Below are 15,951 nucleotides of genomic sequence, written 5' to 3'. Positions count from 1 at the left end.
TGGGACAGGGTCAAAACTCCCACCCTGAGGGGTCATCCCTGCTCATGGCCCAGCAGGAACTCGAGGGTGCAGCAGAACAACCTTCAGGGATCCCAGAAATCCCCTATAAATCACAGGGTTCCATCACCCTGTTTGTAACTCCTCACCCAGGGGGAGGTACTGGAAATTCCTGCCTGGACTTTAGGGGATGTCATCCCAAGGGTTCTGGATCTGGGATACAACCATCAGCGCTGGACATTCCTGCCTGGATTTTAATGGGTGTCATCCCGAGGTTTGGGGATTTGGGGCACGGCCACCACCAGTGGACATTCCTGCCTGGATTTTAATGGGTGTTATCCCGAGGTTTGGGGATCTGGGGCACGGCCACCACTAGTGGACATTCCCGCCTGGATTTTAGGGGATGTCCTCCCAAGGTTTGGGGGTTTGGGACACAACCACCACCACTGGACATTTCCTGCCTGGACTTTGGGGGATGTCATTCCAAGTTTTGGGGATTTGGGACACAACCACCACCACTAGACATGCCGGCCTGCACTTTAGGAAATCTCATCCCAAGGTTTGGGGATTTGGGACACAACCACCACCACTGGACATTCCTGTCTGGACTTTGGGGGATGTCATCCCAAGGTTTGGGGGATTTGAGACACAACCACCACCACTGGACATTCTTGTCTGGATTTTAATGGGTGTCATCCCAAGGTTTGGGGATCTGGGGCACAAGCACTACTGGACATCCTTGTCTGGATTTTAGGGGATGTCATCCCAAGTTATGGGGGATCTGGGACACAACCACTACTGGACATTCTTGTCTGGATTTTAGGGGATGTCATCCCAAGGTTTGGGGATCTGGGACACAACCACCACCACTGGACATCTGGAGGAGGACCAGACCAGCAGGGCCACTTCAACAGCGCTGCCGCCACTGCTGGTCCTGACTGTGCCACCCATGGGGTGTCAGTTGTGCTCTGACTTTGAGGTTTATAGCAAATTTTTCTGCATTCCCTGCATTTATTGTATCCTTCCCTTCCAGTTTCAACTCGGACTTCCAAACTCTGTGTCTGGTGTGTGTAGAGTTTGTGTGGAGTGAATTCCTCCAGCCTGGAGGTGGAGAGAGGGAGAAACTCCTTCAGCCCAGGTTTCTCAGCAGAGCCTCAGGTGTGCCATTCCCAGGAAAGTCCTGGAGAGGGACAGCAATGGGGACAGCTGGAGCTGCCATCCCAGGGTCCTGTGGAGGTGCTGGAAGTGCCATCCTGAGCTGCTGCTGCTGCTGCCACCCAGGGCAGCGCCCTCTGTCACCAGCTCGTGTCTCTGAGGCTGCTGGGACCCATCCCATGCTCCTGCTGTGCCCTTGGTCCCCATTGGGATCCCTGGATCTGGGACATTCCCTCTGCTCCAGAGGGATCCCAAGGGTCCCTCCAGCCCAAGCCATGCCCGGGTGCACAGCTCTGAGCTGCCCTCCCCCCACCCGAGGCCACCGTGCTCCACACATGGAACCGTCCCCTCTGTGACGTCACCCCAGCCTGGTGGCACCAAGGACACCCAAAGAGCGTTGGGTGTCACTAGAGGTGACAGCTCTGCTCTGGCTCTGCCACCTCCAGTGTTGGCACTGATGGCTTTGCTGTGGCTGCTCGTCCTGCTGGCCCTGGTTGGGCCCGTGAGGGGCAACTGGGACACTTGCAGGTCAGTGGCCTTGGAGGCTCGGGGACACTCGGGGCTGCCCTGGCACAGCCTGGGCGCAGAGGAGCCCCTGGGGGTCCCTGGCCCTGCTGTCCCCGAGCAGGGCACTGATGGCTTTGCGCTTCCAGGGGCACCTGCGGGCTCTCGCCCATGGTTTTGAACGAGACTTTGGTGATTCCTGAGTATGGAACCTCACACTCTGCCAAGGACACAACCCTCAATGTCAACCCAGGGGCCTGGCCTGGCATCGCCAGCATCCAGGTGACCCTGGACAATGGCACGTGGCACATGTGCTCAGGGGCACTCATCGGCCACAGCTGGGTCCTCACAGCTGCCAGCTGCTTCGTCGGGGCCGGGTAAGGGGGAGCAGGGACAGGGATGTGACCCCAGCAGGAACAGAGATGTTCCCTCAGCAGGGACAGGGATGTCCCCACAGCAGGGTTACAGGTGTCCCCACAGCAGGGACAAGGATGCGCCCAGAGCAGGGTTACAGCGATGTCCCCACAGCATGGATGTCCCCTTGGAAGGGTCAGGGATGCTCCCTTAGCAATTGCAGAGATGTCCCCCAGCAATGTCAGGGATGTCCCCACAGAAGGGCCAGGTGCCCAGGCTGCACCACCATGTGCTGCTCCATTGCTGTCTCTGTTCTCTGCTGTGGGAAGCAGAAGGCTGGGAGCTGCTGGGCTGTGCCAACCCTGTCACTGCTCCTGTCACTGCTCCCTGTCACTGCTCCCTGTCACTCCATGGCCTCCAGGAATGTCCTCAACTGGAAGGTGGTGGTCGGGGCCACAGATCTGGCCAACCCAGGCCCTGCAGCCGAGGCGTTCCCGATCAAGCAGCTCCTGAAGCACCGGAACTACGACCCAGTCACAGCTCGGAACAACATTGCCCTGCTGGAGCTGGACCAGCCCGTGGAGTGCAGCGACTACATCCAGCTGGGCTGTGTGCCCGACAGCTCCCTGGCAGTGTCCGAGCTGAAAATGTGCTACATCGCGGGCTGGAGAGCCACCCCAGACAGTGGTCAGTGCCCAGCCAGGGCAGGGCCGGGCTGAGCTGTGGGCACAAGGCCCTGGGCAGGGACACGGCCTTGGGCTGGGGACTCTGCCCAGGGGCCGCCGCTCAGTGCCCTCTGTGCCCGCAGCCCCCAACCCACGCCTGGTGCTACAGGAGGCCAAGGTGCGGCTCATCGACGTCCAGCTGTGCAACAGCAGCCGCTGGTACGGGGGGGCCGTGCACCGCCAGGACCTGTGTGCGGGGTACCCGCGGGGCGGCATCGACACCTGCCAGGTGGGGCTGGGCCCGGGCTGGGCACAGGGACCCTGAGCCAACCTGGGCCCCATGGAACCCCCAGAGCCAGCACAGGGACCCTGAGCCCCAACCTGGGCCCCATGGAACCCCCAGAGCCAGCACAGGGACCCTGAGCCAACCTGGGCCCCATGGAACCCCCAGAGCCAGCACAGGGACCCTGAGCCAACCTGGGCCCCATGGAACCCCCAGAGCCAGCACAGGGACCCTGAGCCCCAACCTGGGCCCCATGGAACCCCCAGAGCCAGCACAGGGACCCTGAGCCCCAACCTGGGCCCCATGGAACCCCCAGAGCCAGCACAGGGACCCTGAGCCAACCTGGGCCCCATGGAACCCCCAGAGCCAGCACAGGGACCCTGAGCCCCAACATGGCCCCATGGAACCCCCAGAGCCAGCACAGGGACCCTGAGCCCCAACATGGCCCCATGGAACCCCCAGAGCCAGCACAGGGACCCTGAGCCCCAACCTGGGCCCCATGGAACCCCCAGAGCCAGCACAGGGACCCTGAGCCAACCTGGGCCCCATGGAACCCCCAGAGCCAGCACAGGGACCCTGAGCCCCAACCTGGGCCCCATGGAACCCCCAGAGCCAGCACAGGGACCCTGAGCCAACCTGGGCCCCATGGAACCCCCAGAGCCAGCACAGGGACCCTGAGCCCCAACCTGGGCCCCATGGAACCCCCAGAGCCAGCACAGGGCCCATGGATCCCCTCAGAGCCAGCCAGGCCTCAAGTATGGCGGGGCCCCGTCTGGGCCTGGCCTGGTGCCATTCCGGACCCGTGTCCCCACCACTGACAGGTGTCCCTTGCCCATCCCAATGTCTCTGCCCCATGTCCCTTGGTCCCCAAGGCTGGCACTGTGCCCTCAGAACCTACCCAGTGCTCCTGGCAGCCCCAGGTGTGGATATCCCAGAGCTGCCATTCCCTGCCCGTCCCTGTCCCCTGTGCAGGGCAGGGGCAGAGCCCGCCCTGAGCCAGCCCCATCCTGTTCCCAGTGAGGGTCTGGGGGCTCCAGCAGAGCTGGGAATGTGGGTCAGGCAGGGGCTGGGAGAGAGGATCCAACCTGGCCCTGGAACATGGGTCAGGCAGGGGCTGGGAGAGAGGGTCCCACCCTGGAGCAGCCCCTGACCCCTCTCTCCTGTGGCAGGGGGACATCGGGGGTCCCCTGGTGTGCAAGGACAACACCGGTGACTACTTCTGGCTGGTGGGCCTGGCCAGCTGGGGCAGGGGCTGTGCCAGGGCCAGTAGGCCTGGCATCTTCACCTCCACCCAGCACTTCCACTCCTGGATCCAAGCCCACGCCGGCCCCAGCCCGACAGGGCCGGTACCGGCACCAAGGGCCACGCTGAACGCGCCGGACCCACTAGGACTGCAGCCACCAGAACCCAGGCCACCAGAACCCAGGACACCAGAACCCAGGCCACCAGAACCCAGGACACCAGAACCCAGGCCACCAGAACCAATACCAACACAACCAAGGCCACGAATACCGGAGCCAGAACCAGAACCGGAACCGGAACCTGAGCCTGAACCAGAGCCAGAACCGGAACCAGAACCGGAGCCAGAACCGGAGCAGGACATTTCCTTCCCAAAACGCACCCTGAAACGATTCCTCAAGAAGCTGCAGGAGCTGCTGGAGCTCCTGAAGCACAGGACAGGGTGAGGGGAGGCGCAGCAGGTCCAGTTCTGGCTGCAGAGGATTTCCAGCAGCCCCAGCTGGGGCCGTGGCTGTGGGGCCAAGCCAGCTGCGGTGCCCAGGGCTGCCGTGCCCTGCCCATGTTCCTGCCCTGAGCCTGCCCCATGGATCCTCCTACTGATTTAATCCTTGGATTAAAGTTTTAAAGTTGTGTTGCCCCTGGTGGGGGTTTAGGGATGGAATTGTCCAGTGTAGTGATCCTAAAAGCAAACCCATGCTCCTTCCCCTTCCACAAAAGGCAAAGATAAGGGGTTAAAAACAATTTACTGCAAACAGCCATGAGATAAGGAATCACACAATTATTTGCAGCAATATTAATTAGAAAAGGTGTAAGACAAAGCAGTGATTTACATGGAAATCCTGTGGCAATACCCTACCACGTTTTATCCTGGAAGTAATGCCCTTGTCCATGGGAGTGAGGGGGGACACAGTGCCAGTGTCACTGCCCTGGGGTCCTGGCCATGCCCCACTCCCAAAAAATTATTCCCAAAATCACACACCCATTATCCACATTTTCAACCCAGTTCAGCCTCCTGGGAAAACCAAGGATGGGACAATTTGGGGGGAAAGGGCAGGGTTGGGACTGGCTTGGGGGAGACAAAGGGGAGCCAGGGAGGAGAGGATGGAGAGAGGGAGAAACTGCTCCAGCCCAGGCTCCCCAGCAGAGCCTCAGGTGTGCCATTCCCTGGAAAAGTCCTGGAGAGGGACAGCAATGGGGACAGCTGGAGCTGCCATCCCAGGGTCCTGTGGAGGTGCTGGAAGTGCCATCCTGAGCTGCTGCTGCTGCCACCCAGGGCTGCGCCCTCTGTCACCAGCTCGTGTCTCTGAGGCTGCTGGGACCCATCCCATGCTCCTGCTGTGCCCTCGGTCTCAGTTGGGATCACTGGATCTGGAACATTCCCTCTGCTCCAGTGACTCTCAGGAGCTGTCCTGGTTCTGGGGAAGGTTCTGGAGTGTCTGGAACGGGTCAGGACCCTGGAACGGGTCAGGATCCTGTCCAAGTCCTCCCCTGGAACATCCCACACGGAGCACAGGGCCCTGCTCGTTTGGGGTCGCCCTGACCCCGTTCCACCCCATTTCCCCACAAGTCCAAGGGGTCGCCGAGCCGTGGGGCAGCCCCGAGGCTGAGCTGGGTTACTGGAGACGGGGCCAGGCGCCTTTGGGGTGTCTCAGCCGCGGGGAGCAGCGGCAGCAGGAGGGTTTGGGGCTGCAGCCGGGGTTGCAGCAGGGCTGCAGCGAGGGGTCCCGGCCCTTCCCGATCTGGCTCTCCCCAAACTGCAGGCGCTGCTCCAGCAGCACCTTCTGCACGGCGATGTCCTTGAGCGCCTGCAGCGCCTCGGGGCCCGGCTGGCCGTGCAGCAGGTCGTAGTTCTCGGCCGGATCCGCCTCCAGGTCGAAGAGCAGCGGGGGCAGGTGCGGGGTGAGCGGGGTGAGCCCGCGGCACGCCTGGTCCGGGGTGGTGTCGCTGTGGAAGGAACCTGAGCAGCCCCCGGCTGAGCTCACACCCTGCTGCTCCCGGAGCTCCGCGCGGGTGGAGCTCACCCCAAAAATCCCCAAAACCCCCCGGATGCAAGCGCTGACCTTGAGTGAAGTAGTGCGCCTTGTACTTGCCCAGGCGGATGGCGAAGGGGCCGTGCAGGGGGTCGGGGGCCGGCGGGAAGAAGAACACGGCCCGGCGGGGGCTCTGCGGAGAGCGCGGTCAGCGCGGAACCGGAGCCTCCGGTACCACCGGGACCCCCGGCCCCACAGCGGGCACGGAGCCCACCGGGCAGCCTGGGCACGGCTCGCAGCAGGGAGCAGCTGCCAGCCATGGGTCTGCCCCGGGCACGGCTGCTCCTGCTCCTCCAGGTTATGTTATGCTATATACTGTATTATATATAATGTAATATAATGTAATATAATGTAATATAATGTAATATAATGTAATATAATATAATATAATATAATATAATATAATACAATACAATATGGTATAATATAATATAATATAATATAATATAATATAATATAATATAATATATAATGATATTATATTATTATGTACTAATATAATATACTATACTACAATATTATATACTATACTACAATATAATATACTATATTATACTATATTATACTATATTATACTATATTATACTATACTATAATATAATATAATATAATATACATTGCAAAATATACTATAAAAGAAATTATAAAAATATTATAAAATATAATAAAATATATCATAAATACATTTTAAAAGATTATAAAATAGTATTAAAATAGTATTACATATTATAGAATTATTATAATTGTTAATTGATAATCAATTACAATTATAATATAACAATTATAATGAATTATTATTATACTTGATCTTAAATAAATTAATAAATAGCAGCTTTTCTGCATGAAAATCTGTATTATTATAATAATAACACAGCATGATGTATATTATATTATATTATATTATATTATATTATATTATATTATATTATATTATATTATATTATATTATATTTTAAATACATTAAGAAGTATTAACTATTATAAAATTACTATAATTGCTAATTGATAATCAATTATATATATGATATAATAATTATAGTAAATTATAATTATTAGAATTGATATTAAATAAATTAATAAAAAGCAGCTTTTCTGCATGAAAAATCTGGGTTACTATAATAATAACAACATATTATTCTATTCTATTCCATTATATGACATTATATTATATTTTCATTATAAAATATACTATAAAAGAAACAATAGAAGATATTATAAGAATATAATAAAATATATAATAAAATACATTTTAAAATATTCATAAAATAGTATTAGATACAACATTATTATAATTGTTAATTGGTAATCAATTATAATTATGACCGACTATAATTATTATAATTGATTTTAAATAAACTAATAAAAAGCAGCTTTTCTGCATGAAAACGCCAGGTTGTTACTATTATTATTATTATTACTACTATTGTTATTATTATTATTACTATTATTATTATTATTATTATTATTATTTCAAATTCAAATAAATGAATATGAATTATCCTAAATAACTCCAAACAAACCACCAACCCCCTCTCCTCCTCAGCAGGCCTCACCTGCCCGGACCCGAAGAGCAGCGGGCTCAGGTCGAAGCCGTCCAGGGCCACCTTGGGCAGGGCGGCGCCAGCCAGGGCGGCCAGCGTGGGCAGGATGTCCAGCGTGCTGGCCAGCTCGTGGGTCACCCCTGCGTGAGGACAGCGTCACCCGGCTGGCCCGGCTCTGTCCCGGTCTGTCCCGGGTCTGTCCCGGTTTGTCCCGGCTCACCTGGCGCGATCCTGCCCGGCCAGTACGCCAGGGCCGGCTCCCTCATGCCGCCCTCGTAGGTCGTGCCCTTGCCGCACTTGAGGTGCCCGGCGCTGCCCCCGCGTGCCATGCGCAGGGTGGAGGGGCTGGGGACAAGGACACGCTGTCACCAGGGGCCAGAGGGGCTCTGCCACCCCTGGGGGCGGCCAAGGGCTGAGACACACCCGAGAGGGGCACACCACAGCGGTGTCACCACACAGAGGGAGCTGGGCGACTTTGGGGGTGTCACATGCCTGGTGCAACCCCTGGAAGACGTTTGGGTGTGAAACATCCCTGGCACAATCCTTTAAGGGACATTTGGGGGTGTCACACTGCTGTCCCAGACCCTGGGGGACATTGCGGATTTCACACTGCTGTCCCAAAACCTGAGGGACATCTGGGGGCGTCACACTGCTGAACCAAATCTCTGGGGACATTTGGAGGTGTCACATCCCTGGCACAACCCTTGGGGGACATTTGGGGGTGTCACATTGCTGTCCCAACCCCTAGGTGACATTTGGGGGTGTCACGTTGCTGACCCAAACCTCTGGGGACATTTGGGGGTGTCACACACCCTGGCCCAACCCCTGGGCGACATTTGGGGATGTCACATTGCTCACCCAACCCCCGGGGGACATTTGGGGGTGTCATACACCTGGCCCAACTCCTGGGTGACATTTAGGGGTGCCACACGATTCGCCCAACCCCTGGGATGTTTCTGTCACAGAACACCGAGCTCACACCCGGTGTCCCCTCCACAGCATGACCCGAGGTGCCACCTGGCAGTGCCAGCTGTGCCAGCCGTGGCCGGCCGTGCCAGCCCCTCACCCGTTGTCAGAGGTGACGAACAGCAGGGTGTTGTTCTCCAGGCCGTTGTCCTGCAGGGCCTGCAGCAGCTGTCCCACGGAGCCATCGAACTCGGCCAGGGCGTCCCCGAAGGGTCCCCGGCGCGTGGTGCCCGCGAACTCCCGGCTGGCAAACTGCGGGTAGTGCGTGTGCTGGGGGGGAGAGGGCACCGGGATCAACCCCCTGCGGGGACAGCCAGGGACAGCCAGCCCACCACGGGGAGGTGACAAAAGCCACAGCCCAGAGAAGGTTTGTCCCCCAGTCTCAGCGGTGGCACAACGGGGAGCTCCGGGGTGGGAAGGTTTCCCTGGGGATAAGGGGAAAGCTGCAGGAAGCAGCAGCCTAAAAGCACCATCCCAATAGGATTGGGAAGAGCAAGCCCAGGTCATCCAGGAGCAGATTTTGGGGTGGCAGGAGGGGAGATGCTGCCCTGTTCTCCCCATGGGATTTGGGCTCCCTTCCCTTTTCCCATTTCCCTTTCCCTCCCCTTCCCTTCTCCCTTTCTCTCCCTTTCCCTTTTCCCTACCGTTTTCCCTTCCCTTCTGTTTTCCCTTTTCCCTTCCCTTTTTTCTCATCTCTTTTCCCTTTTCCCTTCCCTCTTCCCTTCCCCTTTCCCCTTTTCCCTTCCCCATTTTTCCTTCCCTTCTCCCTTTTCCCTTCCCCTTTTCCCATCTCTTTTCCCTTTTCCCTTCCCCGTTTTCCCTCTCCTTCCCTTTTCCCTTCTCCCTTCCCTTCTTTTCTCTTTTTTCCTTTCCCTTCCCTTTTTCCTATCTCTTTTCCCTTTTCTCTTCTCCCTTCCCTTCCCTTCCCTTCCCTTCCCTTCCCTTCCCTTCCCTTCCCTTCCCTTCCCTTCCCTTCTTTTTTCCTTTTTCCTTTCCCTTCCCTTTTCCCTTCCCTTCCCCTCCCTTTCCCTTTTCCCTACCATTTTCCCTTCCCCTTTTTTGTTTTCCCTTTTCCTTCTCCTTCCCTTTTTCCTCTCCTTCCCTTTTCCCTTCCCTTCCCTTCTTTTTTGTTTTTGCTTTTCCCTTCCCTCTTTTCCCTTCCCTTTTCCCTTCTCCCTTCCCTTCTTTTTTCTTTTTTCCTTTCCCTTCCCTTCTCCCTTCCCCTCCCTTTCCCTTTTCCCTACCACTTTCCCTTCCCTTCTTTTGTTTTCCTTTTCCCCTTCCCTTCCCTTCCCCTTTCCTCTTCTCACTTCTCCTTTCCTTTCCCTTTCCCTTTTCCCTTCCCTTCTCCATTTGTCTTTTCCCTTCCCTTTTCCCCTTTCCCCTTTCCCCCCTCCCGGCTCCCGGCCCTGCCCGTTCCCCACGTGTGACGCGTAGTAGAGCAGGAAGGGCCGGCGCTCCCGGGCGCAGCGGGCGATGAACTCGCGGCAGAAGCGGCCGTAGAGCGGCACCAGCTCGGGGAAGGACACGGGCTGCTGCACGATGCTCTGGTTCCACAGCAGCGGCACCGCAACCACGCCCTGGTCACACGTCCCGAAGCACTTGGTGTCCGGGGGAAAGCACGTCAGGTTCTGGCAGGGACCCTGCAAAACAAAACACGGCGGGGCTGCGAGTCCGGCTCTGGCACAGCGGCTTGGGTTCGTTAATTTAACATTTTTAATTCTGAGATTTTAATTTTTTTTTATTTTTCTATTCCCACCCCTTAGCTTCACGTTATGGGATGCTGAGCTCTGTGCACAGAGCAGGGAGACAAAACAATTCCTGCTCCAGCTGGGCACCAAGGACAAATGAGCCAAATCTCAGCCCAGGAGCACAAACCCCGTGGGCTGCAGAGAGAAAAACAAGCAGGGTGGGACTGCCTGGGCTGAAGCTGGGATGGGACAATGAACTGCAAGGTGCAAATGGAGCAGAACTGATCCCAGGGAGAGACCCCGGGAGCGCTCGTGCATTTTGGGGCCGTTTTGGTTCATCTTGGGTGCAGCCCTGGCTGGGCTCCGGTGCTGCCCAAGGTGCAGCCATGGAGGAGATGCTTTCCATAAATCCCTACTATATTTATTAAATAAATATTAAATATTATTTAATATTAACTATTAAATTTACTTATTTAATATTATATGACTATATAATATATACAAGTATATATAAGTATATTTATATATAAGTATATACTAATATAATATAATATAATATAATATAATATAATATAGAAGTACACTATATATTATATTATATTATATTATATTATATTATATTATATTATATTACATTATATTATATTATATTATTAAATTTACTTATTTAGTATTTTATAAGTAAATTTAAGTATTAAATTTATTCATTTAATACATTTTATTGATAATATATTTTAGCAATATTTAATAGCATATAATATATATAAAATATATATATTATATGTACTATATATATCTAATGAATTTTATAACATATATAATATATAGATATATAATAGATATTATATCTAACATATATGTAATAGATATATTTTAATAATACTGATAATATTTATATTTATTTATATTTTCAATAACATTTTATTCATGTATTTAAATAATAAATATTTAATATTCATCTAAATTTAAGATATAATAAACAAAATAAATAAATTAAAAACATATTTATAAAAGCTAGAAATTTTCAATTTATCAATACTAAATTTTAAAAATTTATTTATCCGCCTCTGTTCTAGCTCAGCCCTCTGCAGGCCCCATCCCCACTGTCCCAGCAGCCCAGGGGTTTTGCCCACCCCAAACCCGCGCCGGCCCCGCGCTGCTCCCGGCGCAGCCCCCAAATCGCGGCTCACCTGGTCGTGCGAGTAGGGCACCCCCAGGAAGTGCTGGAAGCCCTGGTGCACGGGCAGGAAGGAGCCGTTCCGCCCGAAGCCCAGGTGCCACTTGCCCACTATGGCCGTGGCGTAGCCGCGGTCCCGGAGCAGCTCGGCCACGGTGAGCTCGGCCAGCGGGAGCCCGCCCCGGGAGCCGGGATCGAACACGCCCGGGTAGATCCCGGAGCGCACCGGCAGCCGGCCCGTCAGCAGCGCCGCCCTGCAGCGGGACACGGGCACGGGCAAGGGACAGCCGGGACACGGACACGGGCAAGGGACAGCGGGGACAGCACCGCCCGTTTATCGCAGGACACAGAGGGTTCATCCCCGCCCGGTTATCTCGGGACACGGTGGGTTTGTCCCTCCGTCTATCCCGGGACACCGCAGGTTCATAACTGCCGGTTTATCCCGGGACACCCAGCTCCATCCCCACCCATTTATCCCGGGACACCCCGCTCCATCCCCGCCCGTTTATCCCAGGACACCCCGCTCCATCCCCGCCCGGGTTGCCGCTCCCGCCGCGGGGGCCGTACCGGGACGGGCTGCAGACGGCGGCGCTGCTGTAGAAGTCGGTGAAGCGCAGCCCGCGGGCCGCCAGCCGGTCCAGGTGCGGCGTGGCGGACGAGGGGTGCCCGTAGCTGCCCAGGTCCCCGAAGCCCAGATCGTCCGCCAGCACCAGCACGAAGTTGGGCGGGGCGGCGGCGGCGCCCACCGGCGGCAGCAGCAGCAGAGGCAGCATCAGCAGCCAGGGGTGGTGTCGGCCCTGCGGCCCCATGGCGCGGTGCCCCCGTGTTCCCCCGTGTTCCCCCGTGTCCCGGTGCTGTCCCGGTGCTGCCCCGGTGCGGTCCCGGGGCGGTGCCGGCAGTGCCCCAGCCGATCGCGTGATGCACATGGCGGCCCCGGGGCCGCGGGGCGTGCTGGGAGTTGTAGTTCTGAGCGGCAGTGCCAGGCATGGCATGGGGCAGCGGGGAATGTCCCCAGGGAGGGACATCGCAGGGCACGGGATGGGGCAGCTCGGGAATGTCCCCAGGGAGGAGGCTCCACCCCACTGCTGTCTCCGTTCAGGGCTGGGCACTGACCAGGGCAGCTCTGCCTCCTGTGCAGGGAAATTTCTGGGATCTGTCCCTCCCCGCTCCTCTGGTGCCACTGCTGGGACTCCCGGAGCAGAGCCTGAGCCCTGCTCCTACAGCAGGAGCATGGGATGGGATCGGGCAGCCTCAGAGACACGAGCTGGTGACAGAGGGCGCAGCCCTGGGTGGCAACAGCAGCAGTAGCTCAGGATGGCACTTCCAGCACCTCCACAGGACCCTGGGATGGCAGCTCCAGCTGTGCCCACTGCTGACCCTCTCCAGGACTTTCCCGAGACAGGCACACCTGACGCTCTGCTGGGGAGCCTGGGCTGGAACAGTTTGTTCCTCTCTCCACCTCCAGGCCCATCCTCCCCTCCCTGGCTCCCCCTCATGTCCCCCAAACCAACCCCACCCCACCCTTTCCCCCCAAATTGTCCCATCCTTGTTTTCCCCAAAAGACCAAACAGGACACCGTGGCTAACTGGGAACTGGAACTACTCTAATTGAGGAACAAACTGGATTCACCATCGGGGTGGGCGCAGGGGTCAGCGTGGGCAGGGCACAGCAGCCCTGGGCACCGGGGCTGGGTTGGCCCCACAGCCACGGCCCCAGCAGGGAATGCTTGCCAGAACTGGATCAGCTCATCCCGCTGCTCAGGCTTTCTCTCCCTTCAGGAACTGCAGGAGCTCCAGCAGCAGGTTCAGGAATTTCCCCAGGATCTGTTGTTGGAATGAAACCTTCGAGTAATCCTCCGAGTCATCCGGGTTGGGATTCATCTCATCCTCCAGGTCAGCGTCGGGCTCTTCCTCCGGGCTCGGGATGGGCTCGGGCGGAGGAGTGTCAGCTTCAGGCGGGAGCAGCCCCATCTGCACCTGGATCCAGGTGTGGAACTGCTGCGTGGACGTGAACACCCCGGGCCGCTTGGCCCCGGCACAGCCCTTACCCCAGCTGGTCAGGCCCACCAGCCAGAAGTAGTCACCGGAGTTGTCCTTGCAGACCAGGGGACCCCCGAAGTCCCCCTGCCACAGGAGAGAAGGGTCAGGATCGGCTGGGCCAGCCCTGCCCAACCCAACCCCTGCAGAGCTGCATTCCTGGCTGGGTTCCATGGCAAGGCTCTGTGGGCACAGTGCCAGCCCAGAGGACAAGAGGACACCGGGCAGGGACATGGGGATGGACAAGGGACACCTGTCAGCGATGGGGACACGGGGCTGGGAGGGCACCGGGCCAGGCCCAAACAGGGCCAAGCCATGTTTGAGGCCTGGCTGGCTCTGAGGGGATCCATGGGCCCTGTGCTGGCTCTGGGGGTTCCATGGGGCCATGTTGGGGCTCAGGGTCCCTGTGCTGGCTCTGGGGGTTCCATGGGGCCCATGTTGGGGCTCAGGGTCCCTGTGTTGGCTCTGGGGGTTCCATGGGGCCATGTTGGGGCTCAGGGTCCCTGTGCTGGCTCTGGGGGTTCCATGGGGCCCAGGTTGGCTCAGGGTCCCTGTGCTGGCTCTGGGGGTTCCATGGGGCCCAGGTTGGCTCAGGGTCCCTGTGCTGGCTCTGGGGGTTCCATGGGGCCCAGGTTGGCTCAGGGTCCCTGTGCCCAGCCCGGGCCCAGCCCCACCTGGCAGGTGTCGATGCCGCCCCGCGGGTACCCCGCACACAGGTCCTGGGGGTGCACGGCCCCCCCGTACCAGCGGCTGCTGTTGCACAGCTGGACGTCGATGAGCCGCACCTTGGCCTCCTGCAGCACCATGCGTGGGTTGGGGGCTGCGGGCACAGAGGGCACTGAGTGGCGGCCCCTGGGCAGAGCCCCTAGCCCGGGGCCATGTCCCTGCCCAGGGCCGTGTGCCCGCCCTCGGCCTGGCCCTGCCCCGGGTGGGCACTCACCGCTCTCCGGGGTGGCTCTCCAGCCCGCGATGTAGCAGGTTTTGAGGTCAGACACTGCCAGGGAGCTGTCGGGCACACAGCCCAGCTGGATGTAGTCGCTGCACTCCACGGGCTGGTCCAGCTCCAGCAGGGCGATGTTGTTCCGGGCCGTGCGGGGTTCGTAGTACTGGTGCACCAGCAGGGTCTTGATGTGGCGCAGCTGGGCCTCGGGGCCCGGCTGGCTCAGATCTGTGGCCCCAATCACCACCTCCCACCTGGAGATGTCTCTGAGGAGCAGGAGATGGACAGAGGGGTGACAGGGAGCAGGGCCAGGGACTGCAGCAGCACAATTTCCTTCCTGCTCTGGGCACCTCCCTGTGCTGAGGGGACATCCCTGACCCTGTTCTGGGGACAGCCCTGTCCCTGCTTTGGGTATATCCCTGATTCTCCTGTGCGGACATCCCTGCCCATGCTGTGGGGGACACCCCCGTCCCTGCTCGTACTTACCCAGCATGGGCAAAGCAGTGTGCCACGGTGAGCACCCACTGGGGGTGGATGAGTGCCCCCGAGCACATGTGCCATGTGCCATTGTCCCAGGTGGCCTGGACGCTGATGACCCCAGGCCAGGCCCCCGGGTGGACTCCAGCAGATCCAACCGCGTACTGGGCGGTGCCATCGGAAGAATCCAAGGAGTCGTAGTCGTCCTGAGAATACTCAGCAGCCACGGAGCTGTGGTCGAACGCCATGGGCCGGAGCCCGCAGGTGCCCCTGCAAGCACAAAGCCATCAGCGCCCTGCTCGGGGACAGCAGGGACAGGGAACCCCAGGGGCTCCTCTGTGCCCAGGCCGTGCCAGGGACCCCCCGAGTGCCCCCGAGCCCCCCGGGGCTACTGACCTGCAGGTGTCCCAGGTGCCCCACACGGGGCCAGCCAGGGCCAGCAGCACGAGCAGCCACAGCAAAGCCGTCGGCGCCATCGCAAGTGGCAGAGCCAGCGCAGCAGGTGGCAGAGCCAGAGCGGAGCTGTCACCTCTGGTGCCAGCAGGTCGGAGTGACATCACAGAGAACCAGCGCTGGAACCTTGGAACGGTGCGGGTGGCAGGGACCGTAACGACGGCGCGGTGCCACCCGTGCCAGGGCAGGGCCACCTCCCGGGAGGGGGCGGCTCCAGCAGGGGGGAGGGAGGGGTCGGGTCGGAGCGGCCATGGAGGGGCTGGGCCACGGGGATTTGTGTCCCTTTGGGGCGGCTCCGGTGTCGCCGCCGCTCCCTGATCCCGGCTCTGATCACAAAGATTTGTGTCCCTTAGGGGCAACTCCATTGTCACTGCTGCTCCCTGATCCCAGAATTTGTGTCCTTTTGGGGCAGCTCCATTGTCACCACTACTCTCCAATCCCAG

At 57.3% G+C, this 15,951-nt stretch overlaps 3 protein-coding genes across 3 annotated transcripts; 1 reads left to right on the top strand and 2 right to left on the bottom strand.

Annotated features, from left to right (window-relative positions):
• The first annotated feature begins 1,597 nt into the window (after nucleotides 1-1,597).
• LOC128949251 (acrosin-like) lies at nucleotides 1,598-4,643 on the top strand. The gene is made up of 6 exons (XM_054294109.1): nucleotides 1,598-1,680; nucleotides 1,806-2,033; nucleotides 2,432-2,697; nucleotides 2,819-2,964; nucleotides 4,128-4,284; nucleotides 4,348-4,643. The coding sequence occupies exons 1-6, from the start codon at nucleotides 1,610-1,612 to the stop codon at nucleotides 4,641-4,643; spliced, it is 1,164 nt and encodes a 387-aa protein (XP_054150084.1). The 5' UTR covers nucleotides 1,598-1,609.
• A 278-nt stretch (nucleotides 4,644-4,921) lies between these two features.
• Nucleotides 4,922-12,411, bottom strand: ARSA (arylsulfatase A). Its single transcript, XM_054294118.1, has 8 exons — nucleotides 12,170-12,411; nucleotides 11,616-11,856; nucleotides 10,159-10,377; nucleotides 8,835-9,004; nucleotides 7,989-8,113; nucleotides 7,781-7,908; nucleotides 6,258-6,360; nucleotides 4,922-6,154 (listed from the first exon to the last, which is right to left on the bottom strand). Exons 1-8 carry the CDS (start codon nucleotides 12,409-12,411, stop codon nucleotides 5,811-5,813), a joined length of 1,572 nt encoding a protein of 523 aa, XP_054150093.1. The 3' UTR covers nucleotides 4,922-5,810.
• Nucleotides 12,412-13,359: 948 nt separating this feature from the next.
• Nucleotides 13,360-15,537, bottom strand: LOC128949265 (acrosin-like). The gene is made up of 5 exons (XM_054294128.1): nucleotides 15,452-15,537; nucleotides 15,065-15,325; nucleotides 14,579-14,844; nucleotides 14,313-14,458; nucleotides 13,360-13,725 (listed from the first exon to the last, which is right to left on the bottom strand). The coding sequence occupies exons 1-5, from the start codon at nucleotides 15,529-15,531 to the stop codon at nucleotides 13,360-13,362; spliced, it is 1,119 nt and encodes a 372-aa protein (XP_054150103.1). The 5' UTR covers nucleotides 15,532-15,537.
• Between the last annotated feature and the right edge of the window lie 414 nt (nucleotides 15,538-15,951).

This window comes from Melozone crissalis, unplaced genomic scaffold (genome assembly GCF_028551555.1).
Source record: "Melozone crissalis strain CALT ecotype California unplaced genomic scaffold, PUWL_Pcris_2 ptg000208l_1, whole genome shotgun sequence".
NCBI lineage: Eukaryota > Metazoa > Chordata > Aves > Passeriformes > Passerellidae > Melozone > Melozone crissalis.
The sequence above is the reverse complement of the archived record's forward strand: the minus strand, read 5'-3'. Positions and strand labels throughout refer to the sequence as shown.